Source organism: Lepidochelys olivacea (genome assembly GCF_965140295.1).
Source record: "Lepidochelys olivacea isolate rLepOli2 genome assembly, chromosome: 4".
Classification (NCBI taxonomy): domain Eukaryota; kingdom Metazoa; phylum Chordata; order Testudines; family Cheloniidae; genus Lepidochelys; species Lepidochelys olivacea.
Genome location: NC_140414.1, coordinates 145,294,610 through 145,321,987, shown reverse-complemented (window position 1 = coordinate 145,321,987; position 27,378 = coordinate 145,294,610). Strand labels below are relative to the sequence as shown.

At 42.8% G+C, this 27,378-nt stretch overlaps 1 protein-coding gene across 2 annotated transcripts in view; it reads right to left on the bottom strand.

Annotated features, from left to right (window-relative positions):
- The window catches only part of EXOC6B (exocyst complex component 6B), a 449,074-nt gene that overhangs the window by 163,860 nt on the left and 257,836 nt on the right, over positions 1-27,378 (bottom strand). For both annotated transcript variants that reach the window (XM_084627625.1, XM_084627626.1), the window contains exons 14-18: positions 26,573-26,678; positions 25,339-25,448; positions 13,820-13,931; positions 4,468-4,602; positions 619-798 (exon numbers count right to left, since the gene is read on the bottom strand). In XM_084627625.1, coding sequence (XP_084483751.1) covers positions 619-798; positions 4,468-4,602; positions 13,820-13,931; positions 25,339-25,448; positions 26,573-26,678 — 643 coding nt within the window. The remainder of the gene's footprint in view (positions 1-618; positions 799-4,467; positions 4,603-13,819; positions 13,932-25,338; positions 25,449-26,572; positions 26,679-27,378) is intronic.

Here is a 27,378-nt window from a genome sequence, read left to right as displayed (position 1 = left end):
CTCTTTGTGGATAAGTGAAAATGCCTGATTATTAAGTTTACTTTACTAAATAGGATATTATAGTCTTCCAGGTCAACAACACAATTCAATGGATAATGGGATGATTTTTCTAGAAATAAGAAAATGCAGGTGTATTGTAAACAGAGAAAAAGCTACTCTCTGCTATATGATGCAGAGCTCTATTTTGAACTGGTGACATTATGAGCACATGGTTACAAAATTTGCAAATGAAAAACTCAAAGGCAAAATATATTCTCAAATGTGGTACCTTTTCTAAAGTAGTCACTTAACATTGATTAAAATAAAACTATACCTCAGTTGTTTAAAATCAAATTTAAACCGAGTACCTCGTTAATTATATCCCTTACCGTATTTTTTATTAAATCAACAGCTCTATACTTTTCTCTCAGACTTTAAGGAGCGGTTTTGAGGGAGCCCCCCGAGAGAGCCTGCCTTCCGATAGCTCTTGAAATGCCTTATTTGAAAAATCAGTTCTGTTCATGACAACAGCACAACATTATCATGTACACTAAACTTCGAACAGCCCAAAAGTTCTACAGTGGCATTAGAACCCCCATGCACTCCCAGTTTTCAAAGAAAGAGACCACTGTCACTTACAGGTAGGTGTGTGAACACAGAAAAGGTGCTGCGCAGGAAAGCAATGAGATCTACCAGGTAATCGCTGGCTTTGCTGCCCGGTTCAGCAGCCATCCAGTCATAATCTGCCAGCTGCAAAAACTGGTCTATCTTCTGGTTCAGATTAGTGTAAATCTCTTCCTCTGCAGCATGGCGGGCATCCTGGGAAACAAGAGAAGACTCCTTAAAATGGGACGGGAATGAAATCAGCCAACTTAGTGTACAGAGCATGCAGTACTGTGCACCGGTTCAACACACTCCACATTAGTAAGGTAACACAAGATGTGGTGTCACAATCATAGTTTCAGAGTAGCAGCCGTGTTGGTCTGTATCCGCAAAAAGAAAAGGAGGACTTGGGGCACCTTGGAGACTAACCAATTTATCTGAGCATAAGATTTTGTGAGCTACAGCTCACTTCATCGGATGCATTCAGTGGAAAATACAGTGGGGAGATTTATACACACAGAGAACATGAAACAATGGGTGTTACCATATACACTGTAACGAGAGTGATCAGGTAAGGTGAGCTATTACCAGCAGGAGAGTGGGGAGCTGGGGGGAACCTTTTGTAGTGATAATCAAGGTGGGCCATTTCCAGCAGTTGACAAGAAAGTCTGAGGAACAGGGGTGTGGGGGGGTGCGGAGGGGGAATAAACAAAGGGAAATAGTTTTACTTTGCGTAATGACCCATCCACTCCCAGTCTTTATTCAAGCCTAAGTTAATTGTATCCAGTTTGCAAATTAATTCCAATTCAGCAGTCTCTCATTGGAGTCTATTTTTGAAGTTTTTTTTGTTGAAGAATTGCCACTTTTAGGTCTGTAATCAAGTGACCAAAGAGATTGAAGTGTTCTCCAACAGGTTTTTGAATGTTATAATTCTTGAAGTCTGATTTGTGTCCATTTATTCTTTTATGTAGAGACTGTCCAGTTTGACCAATGTACATGGCAGAAGGGCATTGCTGGAACATGATGGTATACATCATATTGGCAGATGTGCAGGTGAACGAGCCTCTGATAGTGTGGCTGATGTGATTAGGCCCTATGATGGTGTCACCTGAATAGATATGTGGACACAGTTGGCAACGGGCTTTGTTGCAAGGATAGGTTCCTGGGTTAGTGGTTCTGTTGTGTGGTATTTGGTTGCTGGTGAGCATTTGCTTCAGGTTGGGGGGCTGTCTGTAAGCAAGGACTGGCCTGTCTCCCAAGATCTGTGAGAGTGATGGCTCGTCCTTCAGGATAGGCTGTAGATCCTTGATGATGCGTTGGAGAGGTTTTAGTTGGGGGCTGAAGGTGATGGCTAGTAGCGTTCTGTTATTTTCTTTTTTTGGGCCTGTCCTGCAGTAGGTAACTTCTGGGTACTCTTCTGGCTCTGTCAATCTGTTTCTTCACTTCAGCAGGTGGGTATTATAGTTGTAAGAACTGCTGGAAATGGCCCACCTTGATTATGACTACAAAAGGTCCCCCTCCCCCCAGCTCTGCTGCTAGTAATAGCTCACCTTACCTGATCACTCTCGTTACAGTGTGTATGGTAACACCCATTGTTTCATGTTCTCTGTGTATATAAATCTGCCCACTGTATTTTCCACTGAATGCATCTGATGAAGTGAGCTGTAGCTCACGAAAGCTTATGCTCAAATAAATTTGTTAGTCTCTGAGGTGCCACAAGTGCTTTTCTTTTTGTAGTCATGGTTTGTGCTTCATTAGCTTCCCTTTTTTGTCCTACATGCTGTGTAGGAAATCTTCCTTTTTTCTACCAGTCTAACTGATAATACTTTTGCATTCTCCCATTAGCAGCTCCGTTCCCTTTTCTAACGAGGTAACAATGTTATTTACTTGCAAGTCAAAGCAGGATTGTGGGCTTGATTTTGGCCTCTTAAAGTCACAGAAAAATAGTAATTTCTGAATACACCACATAGTCCTTCCAGTTATTACCTGCACCTAGCAAGAGGTTTCCATCCACAAGGAAATATTATTCTGGGACAGCCATGCAGAGAAATGCATTAGCAGAATCTATGGTATTTATATTGAGCATTGGTCTGGATGAGAACTGGTTAAAAGATTTTGTACAGTCTAAAATTTTAAACATTTTCAACACACATTCTCATGGTGGCCAGACCCTCCCGCCCTTACTAAATATTTAAGTGCTCACTCATGCCCTGTGATTATCTGTTTACACAATTCCATTCCACTGGAGTTTTGGGTTCAGATTTTCAAGGGCAAATACGTAATTTAGCCACACAACTCCCATTAAAAAGAACCGGAGTCGCGTGGCTAAATCCCTGCAGTGGATTCTTCTGCCTAAAATGGAACCAGTGTTGAGATACCATGCTGGCACGGTAGGCATTATGCCATTATGCTGGTTCAGGGGAAGCGGACGGAGCTGTGCTGAAGGGCAAGGCCAGGAGGGGGTGAGACAGACAGGGACTCTGCCAGACACCACTGAGACAAACAGAAGGATAAGAACAAATAAGTTTCAGGACATGCTACCTGTCTCTGGATCATGGAAAAGAAGAAACCTCATTTTTTGTCAGATCATTCATATTGATGTATATAGTTCTGCAAACATCTCAGATACCACCAAGATAGGTATGCACGCTAGTTAATCCATCTAGAGGACTGTGATCAATTGTTCTCCATGTCCACTGAAGGTAGGACAAGAAGCCATGGGCTTAAACTGAAGCAGGAGAGATTTAGGTAAAATATTGGGAAAAACTTTCTAACTACTCTAAGGATACTTAAGAGGTTGTGGAATCCCCATCGCCGGAGGTTTTTAAGAACAGGTTGGACAAACACCTGTCAGGGATGGTCGAGGTTTATTTGGTCCTATCTCAGTGGAGGCGGCTGGACTCGATGACTTCCCAGGGTCCCTTTCAGCCTGACATTTCTATGATTTCTATTATGGTTACAGTTTTCTTATAGCCTAAAATTTACAACTATGTAAACTTATGGCAAGAGAGCCATCAAGCAAACAATGAACAAATGCAGGAAGCTGGTATCTAAGAGAATGTTGGCTTGAAATTCGGTGGATGGTTGCATCCATGGCTGATGTACTGTAGGAGAGCCAAACCCAGCAGCGTCCTCCAGACTGCTGCTGCTTTACTGTATAAATGAAAAAAACGGCAATGATGTTTTTCCAGCATCATGCATGTTGGGTCTTCCCTGTACTACAACCCTATCGATATTAGTTCACCATTTCACAGAGAAAGCCCAGGCCTGGGCAGCTTTGCTGTTTGGGAAAAATTCACTTACCTGTCATTTGTGTTCTCGAAAGCTTACCCATCCATGTATTTTTGGTGAAGTAGTATACTTCCTACCATTTGCTTGTATGAGGGACTGTGTGCTAGGGGCACTAGGGGATGATAAAATGCCTTAGTGGTGGCAGACACTTATTGATGATTTAGTTTTGCGGCTTTAGAATGCTACAGCAAAAAGGAATTTGCGTAGGTCACATGCACTGGGAGCACAAACAGAGAGAGAAACTCTACCCTACCTTTTGGAACAATATATATGTGACTAATCTGGTAGTGACTCATTTGTTATTGTTTTCCTTGCTGCTTTGTTACTGTAGGGTTGAAGATAAACACTAAATTGCTGACAATGGTGGGGTTTTTTTTGTTTTTAAAGAAAGCAGTATTAAAATAATTTGAAAAACAACACATATTGAAAGGATTGCACAGACTTTATAAAATGTGCAAAAAGATTAATGTGGAAGTTTCCAGCACAAATTTTCGCAGCACAAATTTATTTGTGGACCATGCACAACTCACACATGGTGTATCTACAGTCAGACACAATCCACAGAACACCCCTAGGTTACCATGGTTTTCTCACCTTGAAGGTGGTAGTTCCATAGAGTTTGGTAGTATGGACAGTCTCCGGGAGTACGCTGGTGATATTGGTTATGAATTCTTCTAGGAACTTGCAGGATTTCTCCAAGTGAGTCGTATTTATGATAATCTGCACAAGCTGTGAAGGCAAGGAGATGTGTCAGGTGCGGCTTGTGTTTTTAAAGTAAGGTGTATGTCGGACTAATGGATGCCAAACCAGGGCGATCTGTCATCATGCTGGACACTGCACAAACGTGCTGTACACTGCTAAAGGCTAAAAAAAAGATTGTCCTGTTTTAACATATGAAATTTAAATAAAAGCTCACACTTGAGAAAGGAATGTCCCATGACTTTTGCTAATACCACAAAAGACTATAATGAATTTTATAAACTCATTGTTCATTTTACTACAGTTCAAATACCATTAAAATATAAAGGGTTACAGAAGATAACATATTTCTGGTCTAACATGGTATCTGTTAATAAACCCTAAATACCCTGTATTCTTGAGCAACAGCTCACAAAAAAACACACAATGGCATTTAGAAATGAAGCCACAGATGGTTCGATGGTTAACTATCAACTGATAAAATGCCTTAGCAAAAGATCCCCTGAAGTTGATACAGCTCAAGCATTGCAAGTTTAGGGCAAACTGATCTTGCTTTTGCCTCTGATTCATTCACAGATAATTATTTAACTTTGCAAATAACTTATTTAGTTCCTTATTCACATTCATTTCTCAGACAGGAACGCTGTCTTCTTACAAATTGCCTCGTATTTCAGATGCGATATAAGCAATAATGGAAAGGGTCTAAGAACTTCCCATTTATCCCCGATGTCATGCTAAAATATCTTCTGGGACATTTGTGCCATTTTGCTGGAATATTAGAATTCAAAAGTGACATTAGAGAGAAAAGGAATTGGACTTAGGACACCAGGAGAATGTGTGTTCGCTGTAGAATTTTAGAACATTGGTCTATAAGTATTCAAGATCATTTGCTTTCAAGCACCAATGATTCGGAAATAGGCGAAGTCATATTTGACAGGGTGCTACTCCCTCTCTCCCTTTGCCCATAATTAGGTTATAATAATTGATTTTTACAATTCAAATCACACAAACCTTCACACCAAGTTTCAGTAATACCAACTAAGCTGAATAGATGTGCATAAATGAGCAATTCCATTTCCTCTTGTTTATTACCCAGGCTTCTAGCATTGGTGTATAGGCAAGTAAATAACTTCATCGTGTCCCTTGATGACTTAACTAATTATAGAGTGGTAGCCGTGTTAGTCTGTATCAGCAAAAAGAAGGAGTACTTGTGGCACCTTAGAGACTAACAAATTTATTTGGGCATTAGCTTTCGTGGGGTAAAACCCACTTCATCGGATGCACATGCATCCGATGAAATGGGTTTTAGCCCACGAAAGCTTATGCCCAAATAAATTTAAATAATTTTAGTCTCATCAACTTCATTTTATTCTAAGTGATTTCACATTTGTTCTCCCTTTTGATCTTCCCATTTTGTTGTTACTTTAACACCCTCTTGATTAGTCTAGCCAGCCTGCTCCCTAGAAGATTGGTTGTCCTTTTACAGAGATGGAAGAGGTCATCCAAACTGTATAACTCATTCTCCCCACAGAAAATGGACATATGTTCCACAAAATCAGACCCTCTAATTTTACACCACTTACCTAGCCAGCAGTTCACATCCAGAATCTTCTGCCTTGTGTCCTCCTTTGTTCATGGGACAGGAAGGATCTCAGAGAAGAGCTCTTGGACATTCTCCTTCAGCATCCTTCTGTCTGAGCTCTTGGAAGTCAGCTACTATCTGTGAGGTATCCTGCCACGTAGTGTCATTATTCACTGTCGCCAGGGGGTCCTTGCCCATTGTCTTTAAAAGCTTACCCAATTTTAGTCACATCTCATATGTTGGCTCCTGGAAGACAGCACACCATTCCATTGTCCATCTGGGTCTTGCAGAAAACATTCTTTTCATTCTTAGTACAGAATCCCAAACAACGATTGTCTGTCTTCATTGGACAGTTGGAGATCTCTTTCTGGGCACGTCTGACTGTCCAGTGGGTTGGGCTGAGCAGCCATCCCCAGGTACATTCCATCTACTTTCCTTTCCATTCAGCCAGCTGGATCTTCAGAGATATTTTCTGCAGAATCCACACTGAGGACCTACTAAGGATTGGATTCTTCTAGCTATGCAGAATTCCTCCTGGTCCTCTTCCCTCTGGTAACACAATCTGCCCATCCTCATCTGCTTCCAGACATGGAGAATGCTCCCTGTGTCTCTTCCCTCGAGTGCTTATGAAGTGGCAAGCTTACTCTCTGGTTTCCACACACACTGGTTCCTTATAGTCAACTCCTTTCTTCCTTGAATCTGTAGTGGTGAGGCTTTTCAAATCTGGTTGTACAAATTAAACAAATGATAGCTCTTTTCTCTGTAGTTCTGTAATCCCTTGTGTCCCTGTTATGCATTTGCTTAATCCCCCTCTTTACTGCTAATGGCTGCCCCATGGTCCTTTGTCTCTTGGTGGGAGATCAAAGCACACATGCTTTTAATCAGTGCTGCGTAAATCAACAAGAAGGGCGGGTTCACTGTCTCCAATGCAGTCCGCTTAGTATTTATATGGTATATCAAAGTGAGAAGACATTTCAATTTACCAGGCTCAGTCCCACAGGCCTCCACCACGTTCCTACAAAAAACATTTCTACAACCTGACCTGGTACTTACCTTACATTAACTGTGATTCTTTGAGATATTTTGTTGGTGTGGATCCTTCTTATGGTGCACATGCACTTCATGCATGCAAGATCGGAATCTTTTGACCAACACTATCCACTGGGGCTGTGATTGTGTCCTGCATGTCCTCGTGCCCCCTCACCCAAGAGCCTCTAAGAAGAGTGGCCCTGACCATCTCTTTGATTCATTGCTAATTCAAAATCCCAGAGAGCTGGATAATGAAGCTGATGGGATGGAGAGCAGCTGTGAAGTCCACATGCGTTAAACACCTTGGAGATCGACAGTTACCATTATGTAAATGACCTTTCTTTTTTGAGTCTTTGTCCATGTTGATCCTACTTATGACAACTAGTTAGCTGTTCCTAGATTAACTGGACACAGGTCTGAGGAGTCCTAATACAGCTAACTAAGTAAGTATTGCAGAACGGCTCTCCTGAATTTGGCATCTGGCCTAGTTGCTAAATCCAGGGCATAATGCTTGGTAAAGGCATGAACTAAATTGTATGTGAGCCCTGCAGAACTCTGATATAGGAACATTTATTAGGCATGTAGAAGAAATTGTATGGTCTCTAGTTGAGTGGGCCCTGATGCCGCCTGAGGAGAGGGGCATATCTGTTAGTTGGTAACAAATGGTGATGTACTGGGTGATCCACTTGGATAACATCCGGAAAGAGATGGCCTGACCTTTCACAGCCTTCTCCAATGCCACAAAAAAATGGGATAATTTCCTGAATGGCTTGGTCCTGTCTAACTGATAAAGAAGGGCTCTGGAAACATCTGAAGTATGGAACTTGATTTTTCGCAGGTCTGAATGTGGTTTGGGAAAAGAGAACAGCGAAGCTGCTGGTTTGCTTTAAATGAAAATCAGACACCACTTTGGTAAGAAAGTTCTGATGAGGTCTCCGCACACCTTATCTTATGGAAAAGAGCGGAAGGGGTATCGGCTACTGATGCTTCCTCTGCAGGACGGGGCACCATTCACTTGAAGGTTTAAACTAGTGTAAATGGTGAATTCTCTGTAAATTGAAGTCTTTAAACCATGATCTGAGGACTTCAGTAACTTAGCCAGAGGTTATGGGACTATTACAGGAGTGGGTGGGTGGGGTTCTGTGAGCTGCAATGTGCAGGAGGTCAGACTAGATGATCATGATGGTTTCTTCTGGCCTGAAAGTCTATAAGATGTTTAAATTTTATAGAGGGGACAGCCATCACAAAAGTGGTTTTGAGAATTAAATGGTGTAGAGAGTACTTGGATAAGAGTTCACTGGGGAGTTCCATGAGGCCCATAAAACTACATTAAAGTCCCAGGCAGAAGTGGACTCTCAAACCAGTGGAATTGTACCTAAGTGGACCCTGACAGAATTAATGGTGAGGCCTGATAGCTTAAGAAGATGTAGTCCAAAATCCTGGGACTAGGGTTTAAAGGGATGAGACCATGTGATGAAGCCCAGATGGGAAAACCTTTCCACTCTGAATGTAGACTGATCTTGTCTCAAGAGGGCTTCCTGCTCTACATTAGAATTTTCTTGGACCTGTGCAGAGCAATCCCGGTCTGTAGTGCTCAGACACTAAACTTCCAACCTATCAGATGTAAAGATGTTGGGTTTGGATGGATAATTTGTCCTTGATTCTGAGAGCGTATATCTAGCAGATTGATGAGAGCTCTCACTAGCTATGTGGACAGGTGCAATAGGTCTGTGAACCAATACTATCTGGACCAATAAGGGGCTTTGAGTACTACTGAGGCCACATCCTACATTTTCCTTATGACCCTGGGTGTTAAGGGAATGGGGGCAAAGGCACAGAGATGGTTGAGACAAAGGGGTTCGGAAGGCATCCTGGAAGAAGCCTGCGCTGGAACAGAATGATGGACATTTGCTCCTGGTGGTGGTGAACAGATAAATTATGGGGGAGCCCCGCCTGTGGAATACAGGTTTGAGCATGGAGTCTTTCAGTGACTGAGTCCTCATGAATGGTTGAGTACTGCCTGCTGTGGTAATACACCAAATTGTTGTTTGCTCCCAGTAGGTAAAGAGCCTTGTAAGTTTTCCCATGAAGATGGCTTGATTGGTTCTTGACAGAGGGAACTGAAAGGGCACCCACTTGCCGGTTAATATAAAACACTGTAGAGGTGTTGTCTGTCAGGATCTGCACCACTATGGTTCCTTTCAGAAGCAGTAGAAACATTCCACAGGCTAGTTCAAATCACCCAGAATTTCAGCACATGGATATGTGGGGGAGGGACTCTTTCCAGAACCATATGCTTTGAATCTAGGTGTTTTAGCTGGGCCCCCCAATCCGCTATGGAGACATCTGTAATCAGGGTCACTGCGGAAGGAGGAGTGCAGAATATTTCTTTGCAGACAATCTTGGGGCGTCGTCCAACAGTCCAGAAAAGCTAGTAGAGTAGTCCGTACCACGAGATAAGTGTGCTTATGATGTCTGGTTGATTGGAAAACAGACCTCAGGCAGCTCCTGAGAAGGCAGAGGCAAAGTCTGGCAAAAGTGCAGGATGCCACATGACCAAATAGTTTAATGTTTGCAGTGTAGGTCTCTGTGTAAGCTCAAAAGCTTGTCTCTTTCACCAACACAAGTTGGCCCAATGAAAGATACCTCATTCACCTTGTCTCTCAGAGATTCTTGCTGCTGTTGTAGAGTTTCCCCTGAGGTTGGACATTAGGGATGTGATGATCTCAAAACCTGTAGCAATGGAGATATGCCTCCAGCTTGGAATCAAGAAGAGCCCCTATACATTCTATGGACAGAAATGAGGGATGACCCAAATAGCCTGAGATAACCTGCTTTAATATGGAAATATAACCCCTTCTGACTGCACACCCCTAGTTGTCACCTACCACCCCACACTGGAACCCATATGGGGTATCATTAAACAATTTCAACCCACTCTCGATAGGGACCACATCCTGAAAGAAATCCCTCCTGGATCTCCTCTTCCAGCCTTCAAACAACCCCCCAACTTTTTCAAGTTCACAGTCAGAAGCAGGCTCCACACAGACCAGGACACACCAACTCAAAGCAGAACCACACCCTGCCAGAACAACAAATGCAAAACCTGCAGACATATCACCACTGCTTCAATGATCAACACCCCCCACAACTCACCTTTCAAGATACATGCATTCTACACATTCCCATCACAACACCTGGTGTACCTCAATCAGTGCACAAAATGCCCTATCACCTGTGGGTGAACACTTTTCACAAAGCAAACACTCTATATCTGACCTATCCGTCCTCATCCTCAAAGGAAACCTGCACAATACCTTCAAAAGACGAGGCTGGGAGTTTAAATTTATAACTTTGCTAGACACTAAATATCAGGGCCTGAACAGAGACACTGGATTTATGGCTTATTATAACAATCTATAACCCACTAAATTCCCTACAAGCTGCCTTTTTCCCCTCTTTCCTTCCTTTCCCAACTATGACTGGAGGGATGTTAACGGGCCACTTCACCTTGAATGGCCCCTAGAAATGTTAACTACCTATGCTAAATAATCTGTTCCACCTTATATTTAGCTGTGATACTCTGAGTAGGTTTCCCAGATCTGAAGAAGAGCTCTGTGTAAGCTCGAAAGCTTGTCTCTCTCACAAACAGAAGTTGGTCCAATAAAAGATATGACCTAACCCACCTTATCTTTGTAATACACACTCAGTCCTAAAAATGGAATATGCTGAGGCGTGTGGACAGGGCACTGGATACACCCTAGGGGGATTTGTCTCTCAGAAGCCAGTTGTCCTAGAATGGGTACATGGTTATACCTTGCTGTCTCACACGGACTTCCACTACTGCCACCAAACTTTTTGTGAACTCTCTTGGGACTGCAGACAGGCTGAAAGGTATCAGTGGCGGTTGTGTCCCACTGTAAACTGGAGATATTTTCTATGGACTGGATGAATTGCTATATGAAAATAAGCATCCTGAAGGTCAAGAGACACAAACCAATGCTGAGCTCCCAGAGAGGAGAGGATGGAAGCTAGCTAGTATCACTATTCTGACACAATCTGTGCATGAATTTGCTCAGTTGCCTTAGGTCCGGGACATAATGCATCCCTGCTTTTATTGGGGGAATATGAAAGTAGAAAGAACAGAAACCCTCCCCTCTGAGCTCCTGAGGTACTACTTCTATGACTCTTATTTCAAAAAGCAAAAGGGAATGGGGATGGGTGAGGGGACAAGAACAGGAAGCAATGGTCTCAAGTTGCAGTGAGGGAGGTTTAGGTTGAATATTAGGAAACACTATTTCACTAGGAGGGTGGTGAACCACTGGAATGGGTTACCTAGGGAGGTGGTAGAATCTGCTTCCTTAGAGGTTTTTAAGGCCTGGCTTGACAAAGCCCTGGCTGGGATGGTTTAGTTAGTGCTGGTCCTGCTTTGAGCAGGGGGTTGGACTAGATGACCTCCTGAGGTCCCTTCCAACCCTGATCTTCTATGATTCTAGGGGCAAGGGCTGGAATTATATGGAGTAGACTTTGGTAACAAACGCTAATATCCACTGGTCTGAAGTAATTCAAGCCCACCCTGAGAAAAACGGTAAAGGCAGCAATGAAAAGCAGGATAAGGAAGGTTCTCAGGTGGCACTGGTACATGGCTCTCTACATGAATGTCAAACATGCTGTCTGGAAGATGATGCAGGGGTGGGTGTTAATAGAAGAGGAGGGGGCTGACTTGTGGAAGGAACTAGAGATTTACTCTTAGAAGCTGCACTTCAGCTAAGTGCCTAAGTCACTTTTGAAAATGGCACTTGACACCTAAGTGACCTGGGAGCTTTTGGAAATTTTACTCAATCTGTGTGACCCTCAGACACATTCTGAGAAACAGCGTAAAGGCTCTGAGATCCCCAGATGAAAAATGCAATGCACTATCATTTTATAAACACCGGCCAATATTTGTGCTACATAAGAATGAGCATCGGAGTGAAGAACAGAGAAATAGTTTCGAGACAGTGCCAATGTCTTTTCCTACTTTATCCTGACTAAAATGGGGCGGCAAGAGTTACCCATTTAGACCAGAATGGAAAAAAGGGGAAACTGGCTACTCAAACTGTATGTTGCTAAGTGGTATAGAGCAGGAGGGTGACGCCAGCCTTAAGATGAAAAGAGTGCCAAAGCAAAACACTGTAGGCAGGCAGCTCCTGCCAAATTAGACCTTTATTTTAAATTGGAGTCATTAAGTCTGAACTGTCGTGACCTGTAGGCATTTCCTGTGGAATCCCACTTCAGCTTCCAGAGGCAGTGCCAAGGCAGCTGAACAAACCCTCCACCACAGCACTCTCTCAACCACATTATTTTCTTCTCCTGGCATCACCTTTCCTACGCCTCAGAGTGGAACACACACCACATGTCAAGCTCTTCTCTAAGCGGGGGGTAAGCAGTCTGAAGGGACTCCTGTGGTAAGTTAACCAGTCAGCTATTAAGCACTGTTCACAAAGTCACACGAATCAAATTGCTATGGTTTAAAAATATACTCACAACAGAGGATTTTTTTTTCCAATGCATAGAGTAGGGCATAGCTCTACATTCCTTACTCCCAAGGACACCCTGGGGGGTAGGAGAGGAGGAATATGCCCCCAAGGATCAGAGACACTCCCCTGTGCCGGAGGGCAGCAGGGCAAGGGTGAATCCCAGTTGCAAAATTGAAAGCACATACAGGGATAAACCAGTTCTGACGTGATGAAATTCCCCTAGATGCATCCACACCTTGGATGTATAATTGTTCCCAAAACACAAGAAAGGTTTTCACAGCAAAGTCAGCCACAGATTTCTTAGAGTAAATAAGCATTAGTCAGGTCTCATGTCACAATTCACATACAATTACATCAATTAAATACAGACATATTTTATTTAATATTCCTAGGATAGCAGAACCTGGAGGGCTCACTAGGATTCATTAGCCTAGGCACAGTACAAAGACTTGTACATGTCTCAGTTAGTTTATCATCTACTCACATTAAATGGATTTAAAATTTTAGTTGACACACATTTATAGAAATGTCAGACACTAATCCCGTGTACACGAGCATAAAATCGCTGGCTCACAAACATTTTGTAACTGCCATAAACCTCATCTTTCCTAAAGTTTGGGAAGTTATTTCTAAATATCTGGAAAAAAATGCGCTCTGGGAGCAGAGACCACCTTTTATACTCCATGTTTGTCTGGCTTTTAGCATAATGCTGCCAAATTCACTCACTGGAGTTCTGACTTGTGGCCGTAATACAAACGATAGCCGTTTGTTTTACCTTATTTAAATTTTTCATTCCTATAACAAGGAATATAATAGCCAGCATACAAATGTGTTCTAGAATTATAAACATTCAAGGAATACTGGCCATCAAATGATAGACAATGACAACTGAGAAAGCAGCAGAGAAATTCCTCTCTGAGCATAAAGTGCTTACTAATTATTACAGCAATAAGCAGCAGCTCCCCATTGTTCTCAAAGAACCTAAGGTTACGATAATGGTCCCATTGCTATATTTTAAAGACGTGTCCTAGAAAGCTGAAATGGAACTACAAACATTAGATTATGGGACACATTCTCCCTCCATGACTAGATTTGCTCTGGGAACTGAGCTCTTTACCTCTGTCAGCCCTGTGTTTCTTCTCTTAATAACATTCTGCAGACAGTTACTCAGCATTCGAGTCAGCAGCAAGTTGGTTGATTTTCGAATCATGTCGTCAACCTCTGTGGAGCTGAAAAACAGAGTTCAAAAAGTAACTGCGCAATTCTTTGAAGCAGGTGAAAAATCCAAGGCCCCCAGCGCCACAGCATCAGAGCACCTCACAATCTTTACCCACACAACACTCCCTGTGAGGTAGAGAAGTGCTATCACCATTGTCCAGGAGAGAGAGATACAGATTTAGAGACTTGTCCAGTGTCACATCGGGAGTCTGTGGAAGAGCAGGGAATTTAACTCAAGTCTCCTGAATCGCAGGCTAACACCCTCTTGCCTCGACCGACCATCCTCTCACTTCAACACCTGATTGGCAAGGGTGCTGATTACCCCCAGCTCCCATTTCAAATGGGAACTGTGGGTAGTTAGCACTGCTTGGTACCCATGTTCACCCCTACAATAGTGCCATGTGTGTCTATATTTATTTATTTTTAAACTATAGGTATTACGTTTTGTGAAGCTTCTTAATATCTGGATAAATATTAATGTAAATAAAAACAGATTTTTCCCCAATGCTTTCTACTATGCTGGTTTTTCGTGCAATTCATGTCATACAAGTGACAACATGCCAGCACAGTGCATTTCCACAGGTGATTAGGAGAATGTCCCTAGAACTGGTTCTTCTCCTATTGGGGTCAATGCTTCCTTCCCACACCCAAGTAAAGCAGGGTAGAGTAAACCTACTGAGAAAGCTGCAGGCAGAAGGGAGACCGTGGCTAAGCAGAAATGCTTCCCCCTGCCCAAGGCTGCGATCTGAGGAGAAGCTGTGGAGAGCTAACATTGCTGTAGGCAATATCAACTCTCCTCTGTGTACTCTGCAGAGCCTGGAAGCATAGCAGGTGACAGCAATTAACAGAACAGCCGTTGATCATGCCATGGTGAGAAACGGAGGAGTCCAGGACTGTGGGGGGCTAGAGTCCCTCTACCCAGCTGCCCACCCTCAACAGAGCTGGTTGCTCAGATCCCCAACAATCCCCATCCTCCACTGTCTTCTTGAGCCCTGTCAGTTCCATAGACAGGGGGGCAGTCAGGGAACATGTCCTGACTCCATTGCTCCAACAGAGCTGCAGAAACCTTTCCATTTCTTTAACCCTCTCATTAGAGGGACATCCAGCCTCCATACTGCAGCAGCCCTTTCAATTGCAGCGCATACAGTTCTCCATTATTCCCAATATCAGCATTTTACCTAAACTTGCACCAAAGCGATTGATGCTAGGTCTGTGTTGGGCAGAAGTACATTTGTTTCTAAAATGACGGACTTTGTAATGGGTCAAGAAACAGAGCGACAGGGCTAGACTTTCAAAGCTGGCCATGTACAAACCCCACACACAGAGTTGGGTGCGCCTAAACTTACATGTACTAATATCGGATATGCTTGTGCAAGTCAGGTCTTTTCACAAACGCAGATCTGATCTGCAAGCATACCAGGGTATATATGTAACTCACTGGCAAAGTGTGCGGTGCACCCAACCGCAGTGGCTGGCCCACTAGAAGAGAACAGCCTGTTACTGCTAACTGGCTGTTCTCTATGCTTTTAGTTCAAGTGATAGAGGTCTTCGGTGCTGAAGGTCCCCTTTTCAAACCTTTCTGATTATCCATGATGGGATTGGGGGCGTCATACACACAAAATGCTTACTTTGAAAAATCTGACCCATATATTTTTGCTGAACCAGACCCACTTATAAATTAATACAACTCCATGATAACACATAACATTGATAAAGTCCATTCACTTTAATGGTGTCCGTATGCTTTGGGCTTTATTTTTAAGTGGGTGTTTTCAATATACCAGAGGGATATGAAGGCTATTAAAGAATATCCCCACTTTGCAGGTCACTTTAGCTGCTGCTGGGAAGCTCCCCTCCCAAGAAGTCCTGTTCTCCCTCCCCCCACACTCCAGTTAGGTGTAATCTTTTCTTTTTGAAGTAGGTTTTGGAAAGTGACTGAAATGTTGGCTCCTTTGATCTATCATCGGCATCACATTAGGCCTGCAACAACATGGCCTTTATCTCCGAGAGCAGGATGACAGGCGGCTGCTGGTGAAGAAAATCTCAAACTGGAAGGTTCAGAAACATTAATAACTTTAGGGCTCCTGGTAAACCAACCCTGTGACCTTTGGCTCCTTACCCTATTTTACCTGACAAATGGAGAGATTACAGAGCAGAAAATGACATGGTAAACAAAAGAAAGCCTTCAAGTTATCTCCGTCCACTTGTGTGCTAGGTAGCCTTGCTCTGTACTCTGCTATCGAGCATGTCAGCTCACTGAAGCCTGTGCTGGCAGTAGAAGCTGATGGGCCCAGCAGGCCTCCTCTCATCCCAGAACTCCCAATCCAAATGATGTAATTTTTGGGCACAGCTGCTCTTATTTCAGTGAGATAAAGGAGACTCTGTTCTTATTTATCTTCCCCAAGAAGGAAAGAAAGCTAGCATAAGTATCTTTGCTCACAAAAGCCACTCTCCAATACCTCTACCCACCAACACACTGCTTTGTCATTGCAGGCTGACCACCTCTGCACCGGTAACCATTTTATCTCTTCTGGTTAATGCCAATCAGGATCTGCTCTTTTGGGCACTGATCCTGCCAAGTGCTGAGCACCTTTATCTGCTACTGACTTCTACGGGAGCACTGAACAGTCAGTGTACCCTACAGGAATTGACTCTTGATGACAGTTGCTAAGTTCCATTTTAAACTAAACACTACTAGCTGAAGCCTCAACGTGTGTCCCTGTCTGGCACACTTGCTCTGATTCTTCAACTCCTTCTAGTTTTATTTGACTTTTATTATGTTGTACTTTGGGTTTGTTAGAGACGGGACAGAACCAAAACCCTAGGGACATTTGGATCCGGACACCAACTTCTTGTTTCAGGTCCATCTCTATCTCTGGTTCTTTGTAGTGTGCTTGGATCCTCTGTCACAGATGTACATTTTATTTATAAAGTGTTCCCCATCTCCTCCCATCCAAAGCTACTTGTGGTCCTGTACACCACACAATATAAAGATTAAATATAACTATCATAATATGAGCCACCCCAGGGAAAATTCACAAATGGTAAAAGCAGAGGGGTTAAATAAAGCCACTACATTACACAATACAAAGTTAACTGTTGGTACAGAGGATCACCAGCTTTCTTTATCATGATGTCCCATGTTAATAAGAACATAAGAATGGCCATACTGGGTCAGATCAAAGGTCCATCTAGCCCAGTATCCTGTCTTCCGACAGTGGCCAATGCCAGATGCTCCAGAGGGAATGACCAGAACAGGTAATCATCAAGTGATCCATTCCCTGTCATCCTTTCCCAGCTTCTGGCAAACAGAGTCTAGGGACACCATCCCTGCCCATCCTGTTACCACAGAATCATAGAATATCAGGGTTGGAAGGGCCCTCAGGAGGTCACCTAATCCAACCCCCTGCTCAAAGCAGGACCAATCCCCAATTTTTGCCCCAAATCCCTAAATGGCCCCCTCAAGGATTGAACTCACAACCCTGGGTTTAGCAGGCCAATGCTCAAACCACCAAGCTATCCCTCCCCCTAAAACTTTCCTGGCAGCGGTGGGATGCACAGCTGGTCTTCAGTGTCAGAGCAGACCAGAGGGGACACTATGCATGGAGAAAGGCTTGCAGAGATTGCGGGGAGAGAGGTGAAAAACCACATTCAGAAGGGTTGAAAAACTGGTCAACAATCTACATAAGTCTGCAGCAATGTTTTGACCATAAGCCCTTTGTCCCTCTGGTGAATTACACAAAGTAATCATGAAATCTGCCTCTTAGTTTTTAGGTTTTGTAGGTGTGACAGGCTCTTTACACACTGATAAGAGAAAAAAGAACGAGAAGTACTTGTGGCACCTTAGAGACTAAAATTTATTTGGGCATAAGCTTTCGTGGGCTAAAATCCACTTCATCAGATGCATGCAGTGGAAAATACAGTAGATAGATAGATAGAGAGAGACACACAGAGAACATGAAAAAATGGGGGTTGCCATACCAACTCTAACGACACTAATCAATTAAGGTGGGCTATTATCAGCAGGAGAAAAAAACTTTTGTAGTGATAATCAGAATGGCCCATTTCAAACACTTGACAAGAAGGTGAGAGTAACAGTAGGAGAAAATTTAGCATGGAGAAATAGTTTTTAGTTTGTGTAATGACTCATCCACTCCCAGTCTTTATTCAAGCCTAATTTAATGGTGTCCAGTTTGCAAATTAATTCCAGTTCTGCAGGAGAGAGTACAGCATATAGCTTGAAGGGCTGAGGGTGACACAAAAACCATCTCATTTCGATTGCTAAAGTTAGGCAGCTTCTTGTTGGTTCCAGCATTAATTTCTCATATTTTTTAATCACTGAATGCAAGTTGAGGGTAGTGGTGGGTGGCAAGCTGGTAGAAATGAGATTTTAGAGAGGGCTAAAGTGAGCTCCCTTTAGAGTGAGCTCCCATTAGAGTCACCTGGCTGAATCCCTGCAAACAAGGGGCCATGCTATGACTAGACATGAGCTGCTCAACTTTCATGCAAGCAGGAAAGCGAACGTCCCACACCTCTGTTCTTGTTGTTTTGCACAGCAGATGTCTTCTGGAAACCTGCATGGAGGCCATTCTGTAGGCTTGTGATTAGTGGAAACTGTATTGATATGAGAATATTTTGCCAGAGTAAATACTGTAACAAATTTGGATGACAGGGTCGGTTTTCTGTTTACTTTGAACACAACCTGTTTTGCTGTTTTAGGAGTTCTAGCTAGAGAAGGTGAGGATGGGGAAAAGCGCTTTTTAAAATTAATTACACCCACTTTTATTATTTAAACAACTTAGCCAACATGTAAGTTGTGCACTATATGAAAGTTCATCATTTAGTTAAAATATGGCCCTGTCATCAGGATTTAGGGGTCCAGCAATTTGGGCACCATCTCTACGCATATATGTCCCAAAAGGATTTCGATAAATTGGAGAAGATTCAGAGAAAAGGAATGAGAATGATTAAAGGATTCGATAACACACCTTATAGTGATAAACTAAACAGATTGATATCCTTAAGTGTAACAAAGAGAAGGTTAAGGGGCAAGCTGACCATAGTCTGTAAGTACCTACACGGGGAACTAATATTTGATAATAAACCTTTGTTAGATTGAAAAGGCCAACAAGATCCAGTGGTTGTAAGTTGAAGCTAGACAAATGGAGACTGGAAATAAGGCACAGTTTTTTAACAGTGAAGATAATTAATCAATGGAACAATTTACCAAGGGTCATGGCGCATTTTCCAACACTGGCAATTTTTAAATCAAGACTGGATGGTTTTTATAAAAATATGCTCTGTTCAAAAAATATTTTGGGGAAGTTCTGTGGCCTGTTGTTATGCAGGAGGTCAGACTAGACAATCACAATGGTCCCTCCTGGCCTTGGGATCGTTGAAACTATGATCCTAGCAGCACATTCACAATGCTTTGGCAAGGATGATACTTTCTGCAAGAGGGTCATTACACCACTTTCCTCGAGCTAGCTGGAATATGACAAAATGCTTTGAAAATGGACGGTTTAGTATCATCACTAAATTCACCCTTAAAGCCAGCAATGCCATTTCAACATAAGTCTTTAGTACATAAACAACTAATTCTTAATACCAATGCTTAGCACTTACACCGTGCTTTACATCTTCAAAGCATTTCAAAACTAACCGTTCTTTCTTTTTCAGTCCCCTAATATTATGCTGTCTGGCTCCAGTTCCTCCTTTGATGCATGAATTCATCAATTTGTGACACAAATAAGGTAAGTGATGGGTTGTTAGTATGGAATATGGTACAATTTCGAAATTCTAACTGTCATTTAGATAGTTGGCAACATTGCCTGTTCGAATACTTCAGTTTTAGTTATATTTTGGTTAAGGTTGCTGGAAGACCTTTGGGTTTTGAGCCCCACAGAAATAAGAGTCTATTATTAGTAATAACACTTAAAATATTCCACATGCTAAATAAGATCCATTTACATGACTCCCTTGTGGGTAGACTCTAAATTCAAGTAGGGTTTCTATTCTATTCAGGTTCTTACACTGCACCGACCACAGTGGCATCTCAAAGTGGCTCAGTTGCAGAATGGCATCTGGAGGCATCACACACACCCCGTTCATTTTTAGGGTGGGTAAGTGCTAAGTGACCCTGGCTAATAGGGACATTCAGCATATTTTCCTTTTAGTTCTGAGCGATTACAGTGCTGGTAACCCTGGAGGCCTCTGTTTATTCCCAGAGCGGGTAAATCCAGGCACAGGCAGTAAGCAGAAAGGCGGCAGTACAGGATTTTCCATACCAGCCCACCAATAGGATTCCCTCCTGACCAGCCATGCCCAGCCCTACTTATCTAGGAATGAGACAATTGTGCGAGTCACCTGGAATACAAAATTTGCTCTGTTTTTCTTTATAGCTAAACTCCTCAGGGGAAGGCCTCTGTATTTGTAATATTTATATATTTGTGGGGTTTTTTTTTAAAGTTTGGTCTCAGTTGAGTTCCAGCTACAGAACATCTGAGGCTTTTATATTAGTGCCCAACATGGTAGTATTTGCTCTTTTTCTCCCTTTTCCGACAGTGCGATGTGTTCGCGTATTAAAAGTGTACTTGGAAACAGACTTATAGACCGAAATAATACAGACTCCTCGGCTAGATGCAATGGTATGGGGGGAGGAATAGCTCAGTGGTTTGAGCACTGGCCTGCTAAACCCAGGGTTGTGAGTTCAATCCTTGAGGGGGCCATTTGGGTCAAAAATTGGGGATTGGCCCTGCTTTGAGCAGGGAGTTGGACTAGATGACCTCCTGAGGGCCTTTCCAACCCTGATATTCTATGATTCTATGAAAATGGTTTATTTCTTGTATTGTTCTCCATATTGGTCAGATCTTACAAGCACTTAAGCACATGAGTAACATTGATTTCAGTGGGGCTATACCTGTGAGTAAAGTTACCCTGCTGCTTAAGAACGGGATTTTCAAAAGAGACTAGGGGCTTGTTGTCACTACCGTACTAAATTGGTACCGTTGATGCAGTAGTGATGATTTAGCACGTCTGGTGAAGACGCATTAAATCGAGGGGAGAGCGTTCTCCTGTTGATGTAATTATTCCACCGCAATGAGAGGCGGAAGCTATGTCAGCAGGAGAGCGTCTCCTGCTGCCATAGCACAGTGTAGATGCCAATTTAAGTCGATGTAAATTATATCACTCAGGGAGGTGGGTTTTTCACACCTGAGTGACATAACTTACATCGACTTAGGCGGCAGTGTAGACAAGCACTGCATGATTGAGAAGCTCAAGCCCCATAACATCAATGTGATTTGTGCTCCTAAGCCACTTGGGCACTTTAAAAATTGCCCCCTACATGTCTGCAGAGATTGGGCCCTATGTTTGTAAAATCAAAGTCCTGTTAGATAACAGGTTGACACACTTAAAGGTTTCCACCTGTCTGAAAAATTATATTGGTTCCAAAAACAAGGAATATCTTTAAAATGGGAAATTCCAATAGAAATGGTGACATCTTTTAAACCAGTGGAAATTTTTTAAGACAACTTATACTGGCATTAGAAAAGGTTCAGAAAAGGGCAACTAAAATGATTAGGGGTTTGGAACGGGTCCCATATGAAGAGAGATTAAAGAGACTAGGACTTTTCAGCTTGGAAAAGAGGAGACTAAGGGGGGATATGATAGAGATATAAAATCATGAGTGGTGTGGAGAAAGTGAATAAAGAAAAGTTATTTACTTGTTCCCATAATATAAGAACTAGGGGCCACCCAATGAAATTAATGGGCAGCAGGTTTAAAACAAATAAAAGGAAGCTCTTCTTCACACAGCAAACAGTCAACCTGTGGAACTCCTTGCCTGAGGAGGTTGTGAAGGCTAGGACTATAACAGGGTTTAAAAGAGAACTGGATATATTCATGGAGGCTAAGTCCATTAATGGCTACTCGCCAGGATGGGTAAGGAATGGTGTCCCTAGCCTCTGTTTGTCAGAGGGTGGAGATCACTTGATCATTACCTGTTAGGTTCACTCCCTCTGGGGCACTTGGCATTGGCCACTGTTGGCAGACAGGACACTGGGCTGGATGGACCTTTGGTCTGACTCAGTCTGGCCGTTCTTATGTTCTTAACTTACTAGAGAAGAATCTCTAAAATATGCCTCAGATTCATCCCAATGAAGAAATATTTTAAAACAAAGTTTTAAATTGAAATAATAAAGCAAAACAAAAAATATGCACACCCACAAAAGCGGTTGAAAATAAGACAGGTCTTTAAATATTTTAAACATCTTTCATAATCACCTCATTATAAAGGAGAATATTTCTGTCCAACAAATACAAGGAGCTGGTTTAGAATAATAATTAAAAATATATGACTCATGTTTTCTGCCGCAGGGTTTATTCTTCAGGAAAAGACTGCTGAGTACTTAAGAGAACTGTCTATGTTAATGATAGGTGATGTCCCATATCCCATAACAGTAGCCATGACCTTCATGCCTGCTGTGATTGACAGCCTGACCCCAATCACTCCAGGGTGCAAGGTAAATGACAACCGAGGAAGAAAGAGAAAGAAAGAAAACTTGCTGCTGGCTTTGCAGCCAAACTTCCTAATAAAAACTCATTCAAACTGTCAGAGTGAAATGAAGAAAGTGTCAACAGGGGTTTTCAGAGAAATATTCAGTATGTTTGGATGGAAAAAACACAACAGCTCCACTCTTTTCCCCTTGCCCAAACGCACCCTGCACAAAAAAGGATGAAAACTCCGAAGTTGAAAGGAATTTTAATAACTTGTCCATGGGGAGCCCCTGAGGTAGTACCCAGGAGAACACTTTCTTCCATTCTCTGACAAACCTAATCATCTCGGTAATGGTTAAGAGCACAAAGCACTTAGCTTCACTCCTCCAAGGAAGCACCACTGGAAGAGTTAAATGAATCCGATAGCTCTGTGAAACAGGACAATTTTACAAAAAGAGCAGAGGGCAAGCTAGCTTCAGAAGCCTAAATATTTAATGGCAACCCCACAGGTTAACACCTGTGGGGCCCACCAATAAGATCATCCTGCCATGAGATGATTAAACTCTGGGACTGACCATCAGAAGGCAGCCACTGGATCTTAGCTTCCATAACAGGACACAGAGAGAATGGTGATTTCTCCAGGAACTGAAGTCCAGACCAAAAAAGACAGCTATTCCATCCCTACAGAGCATTCTACAGACTCTGGAAAAGCTTAGCCTGCAGGCATCCCCAATAGCACTGTTGTAAAAAGATCAGCCCACTGGTGTGATATCCATACTCCAGCAGTGCCCCGTACTTGAAGCTGCAAAGATCAGAAACATCCACATACTGTACAGCACCTAGCTACCTGTGTACTGTACACAGGCATTAGGGAAGAAGGAACCCTTTCTTGCCCTTCCAGTGAGAATTCACCATTTATTTATGCACCTTCTGCAAGTTAAATATATTACTGTGCGTAAGCATGGCCCAACTTATAATTACTAGGTTATATAATTGTTCTCCAGGCTTCCACAGACACAAAAACACTTGTGTAAATAGCATCAAGGCACCTGGGCAGGGAGGAAGGATAGTAAACAAAGAAATTTTGTAGGATATTTAAAAGAATAGATTCAAATTTCATTTGTTTATTTATAAAATCCCATGGAAAAAAACGGAGACACAACCTGTTTGGAAGAAGTCGAGTCTTCCAAAACCACAGAGCTCAAGGAAAACACGTTCTGACAGCAACTGAGTATTCAGCTTAGAGTGCATGTGATCCAGTAGTTAGATCAGAGAACTATTGGGTGGAGTTTTATTCCTGACTCTGGAACTGTAACATTTTGTGACCCTGGGCAGGTTTCTTGATCACTCTGGTCTTAGTTTAGAATTGGCATAACTACTACTAACCTTCCTCACTGGGGTGCTGGGAGGCTTGAACGGGAAACTTCTCCTATTTGACCCTTTTTTTTTCCCCATTCACTGGGACACTTTCTGCAAAAAAACTCTTGGGTATAGCTCCTCCCTCCAGAAGGTGGAGAATTTTGAATCTTTTTGGTGATGTCAGACCCTATTTATAAGGTGCTTGTTGGTTTACCAAAGCCAGGTGAAACTCTGAAAGTTCTTCTCTAGGATGGTTTCATGTAATTCATATGAGTTTACTCAAGTTACCAGCTAGAGAAGTTTCTCCGTTAGCTCACATGATAGAGGCCCAAGCTTTTAGCTTTGGAGTCCTGTACTCAGTCTCCATGATGGCTGTCTATATAAGTACTGCCCTAGTTGAACAGGTTGAGTAGCTAGATCCCTGGACGGTGATACCTGATGTTTCCGAGATATGCTTTAGAGCAGACTCTCTTTGCTGAGTGGATCTGTTAGCAAGTACCTTTTCCAAACTGGAAAGGGGAGGGGAGGAGAGGCTGCTGGATGTACAACTTAATTAAGGGAAGAGGAACGGGTGAGCATGGACATGCACTGGTATTTGCTGCCCTAGGTGACGCTGATGGGCAGGAAAGGGGGTGGAGGACTTGCTGCTATTCTCTCATTGTGTACATGTGCTACTGGACCAAGATAGTGACACATACTTCTGGTTTTGATAGCACAGAGCTTGTCATTATAAGTTTCTTTGGAGAGCATGGAGGGTGAGTGGTGGAAACAAAAAAAAGGGAAACGAGTCAGAGGAGGAAGCTAGCTGGTCAACTCCGTAGGTATGGGAGGGTGTCCCCTGGAGGAGAGTAAGCAAGAGGCTTGGGAAGGCAGAGTTTTCAGGAGGTAGGCCCTTGTGTTGTGACATGACCTTGGGTCCAAGAGGGGCCCAAGAACACTGGGTAGTCCCAGCGGGGTGGTGCCTAGCTTATCCTTGAGTTCCTGAAGTAGGGGAAGAGACCTGTTGGAGACCACATACTGCCTACACTTCCTACCATTGGAGTTATCTCGGAAGGAGGATCCCTTAACAGTTAGCGCTTAACAACAGCTGTTCCAGAACCTTCTCTGGAGGCGCTCCAGGGAGCCCTATGTGAGATTGCCATGCTATGCCCATACTATGAAGTCCCACCAGCCTTTGCTCTGGTGGGCAAAAGACCATCATTACCTTTGTCAGGGATGGCTGGGCTCAGCTGTGCTGTATGAAGAACTCAGAGGAATCACAGAGGGAACAGACCCTAGTCCTCTGATTTTTTTATGCAGCTGGCAAGATACTGCGCTCTCCACCAGCTGGAAACAAGAGCTGGCAAGCCCCTTATATGAATGGGATATCACTCCACTAAAAAGGAGTGTACCATCTCTGTCCTCTGGCAAGAAGGGACTACCCCCAAATATTAGTACTGCCATGGAGGATTAAGGAGAAAATGAATGTTTATGAAGTGTTTTGACATCCTGCAGTGAAAGGAGCTATATAAATTGCAAAGTTATCATATTTACATGAACAATCATCAGTATTGCATACTGTACCTCAGATGAAGATCTTCTGAGAACTTTAGACAGGCATAGATGAATTCTTTAATCTGATTGTAAACTTTAGGCACAAACTCAGAAAAGGGGAACTTCTTTGGAAACGGTTGCTGTAAAATACAGAAAAGAATTAAAATAAGGACAACAGCAGAAATTTAACAGGGAAAAACACCACTCCCAGCAAAATCTAGAGTAGCTGCTTTCCAGCTCCATGCTTTCAAATCAATTCTAATATTCAGCCAGGTTATGCAATGAAACAACAAGCCAGCATTTATTGTGTGTTATACAACTGTTTCAGCCAAGTGAAGGACCAGATAATCACTCACAAATAGCATTGTATTGGGCCTGGAGAGAAAACTGCAGCTAGAAGGGAATAGTCAGAGGAACACCTCACTCATACCCATTACCAGCTCCCTTATTCATAAAAAGAAAATACTGGAATACTCCTCAGTGTTGATTTACCACCATGCACGGCACAAGACATTTTGTTCTCTGTCACCTCTTACTGTTTCTGCCTCAGGCAGGCACTGGCTTACAACATCAATAGCAGGGAGGAAGCAGAGGTCATGTCCTTCAAATCAGACTCTTACTAGCTTGGCTTCAGCCATAGCCTAGACAGGGCCCAAGGGTCCAGAGCACAATGGTGAAGAAACTGGATGCCAAACAGATGGGGAATGGGAAGGGGGGAATTAATGCCCAAACACCTAACTTGGATTGAACTCCTTCCCCCCGCAACCCAGTTTGTAATTACACTCACCAGGCCGGGAGCATACATTTGCCAGAGGCTGAGCGCAAGTCAAGCATGGTTTAAAGAGACACTGTGACACTGTTCAGGTCAAGTCTGGCCCTACTTTTAGAGTTTTGTGAAGACCAAGCTTTTATAAAACTGAAGGTATCGTTATATTTTAAAATTCTGAAGAAATTAAAATAAACCAAGTCAACAGAAACGCTTCCATAAAATCAAAATGAAATTCCGATGGAAACAAACTTTTAAAAAACAAACATTCCCACGCATTGCAAGCATTGCAGAACTGTTAGCTAGCACAATGATCCAAAAGAGAAATTGACTAGACACTGACAAGTCTGCTCTCTTCGCCTAAGCCCGGAACACGTAAACCATGAAAAATACAAGTGATTTTTTAAAAATTATTTCCATTTTAATAATTTTTGGTGTTGTTAGTAACTAGTTTCTTAAGGGTATCCCAACAGGGTCCCCTTTTAGAGGCTTCCTTACCTTTTCCAGCTCTGGATCCTGGAATGGAAACTGTCCTATTATCTTCTTATAAAGTTCTTCATTAGCTACGGGTATAGGACTGTAATTATCAGAATCAAGTATATTTCTGTAAAATATAAGAGAACAGTTACAGTAACTCTCCTTGCACAGAGAAATAATGTTACTACCAGGAGCACACCTGTCCAGAAACCGAGCGTAAGAGCCAATATCAAGGGTCCCTGGCATTCACAAAGGTCTAGCATAATGAGTTATAGCAGTACAGAGCATTTCCAGGTGAGAAATAGGTGACAGACCAGGCTTGTGGTTCTTTAACCTAAAATGGCTAGGAGTGCTACTCTTACCCAGGTGTTGCCTCTAACCCCAATCCTTTCCATAAACAAAGACCTCTGATCCGAATTAGTAGTGCTTTCAGTCTGAGCTAACTGACTCATCTGGGGTTTTCATTTGGGTTAGTAACCTGCCCACTTTACAGTGAAGACGCAGGCTAAATCACTTGAGCGCTGATGAACCTCCAACACCTTTCTACAATTCCCCCCATGAGCCCAGAAGGGCAGATACCTTTTCCCAGGATTCACTGACAAAAAAGCTACAGAGCAGCTCAGCTCATTGCAGCACAAAGAACCATGGGAAGTGTCTCCAAAAGCCCTGACATCACAGAGGTGAGTGCAGCCCTAGTGAAGACACAGGCGCTCGGGTCTGGCTTTGAAGTGTGGCTGATTCACACCCAGGTTAGACTATCCCAGTGCTCAGGCCTGAGTGCCAATCACCCAAGTTAACTCTGCAATGAAGACATACCGTGTATTTTA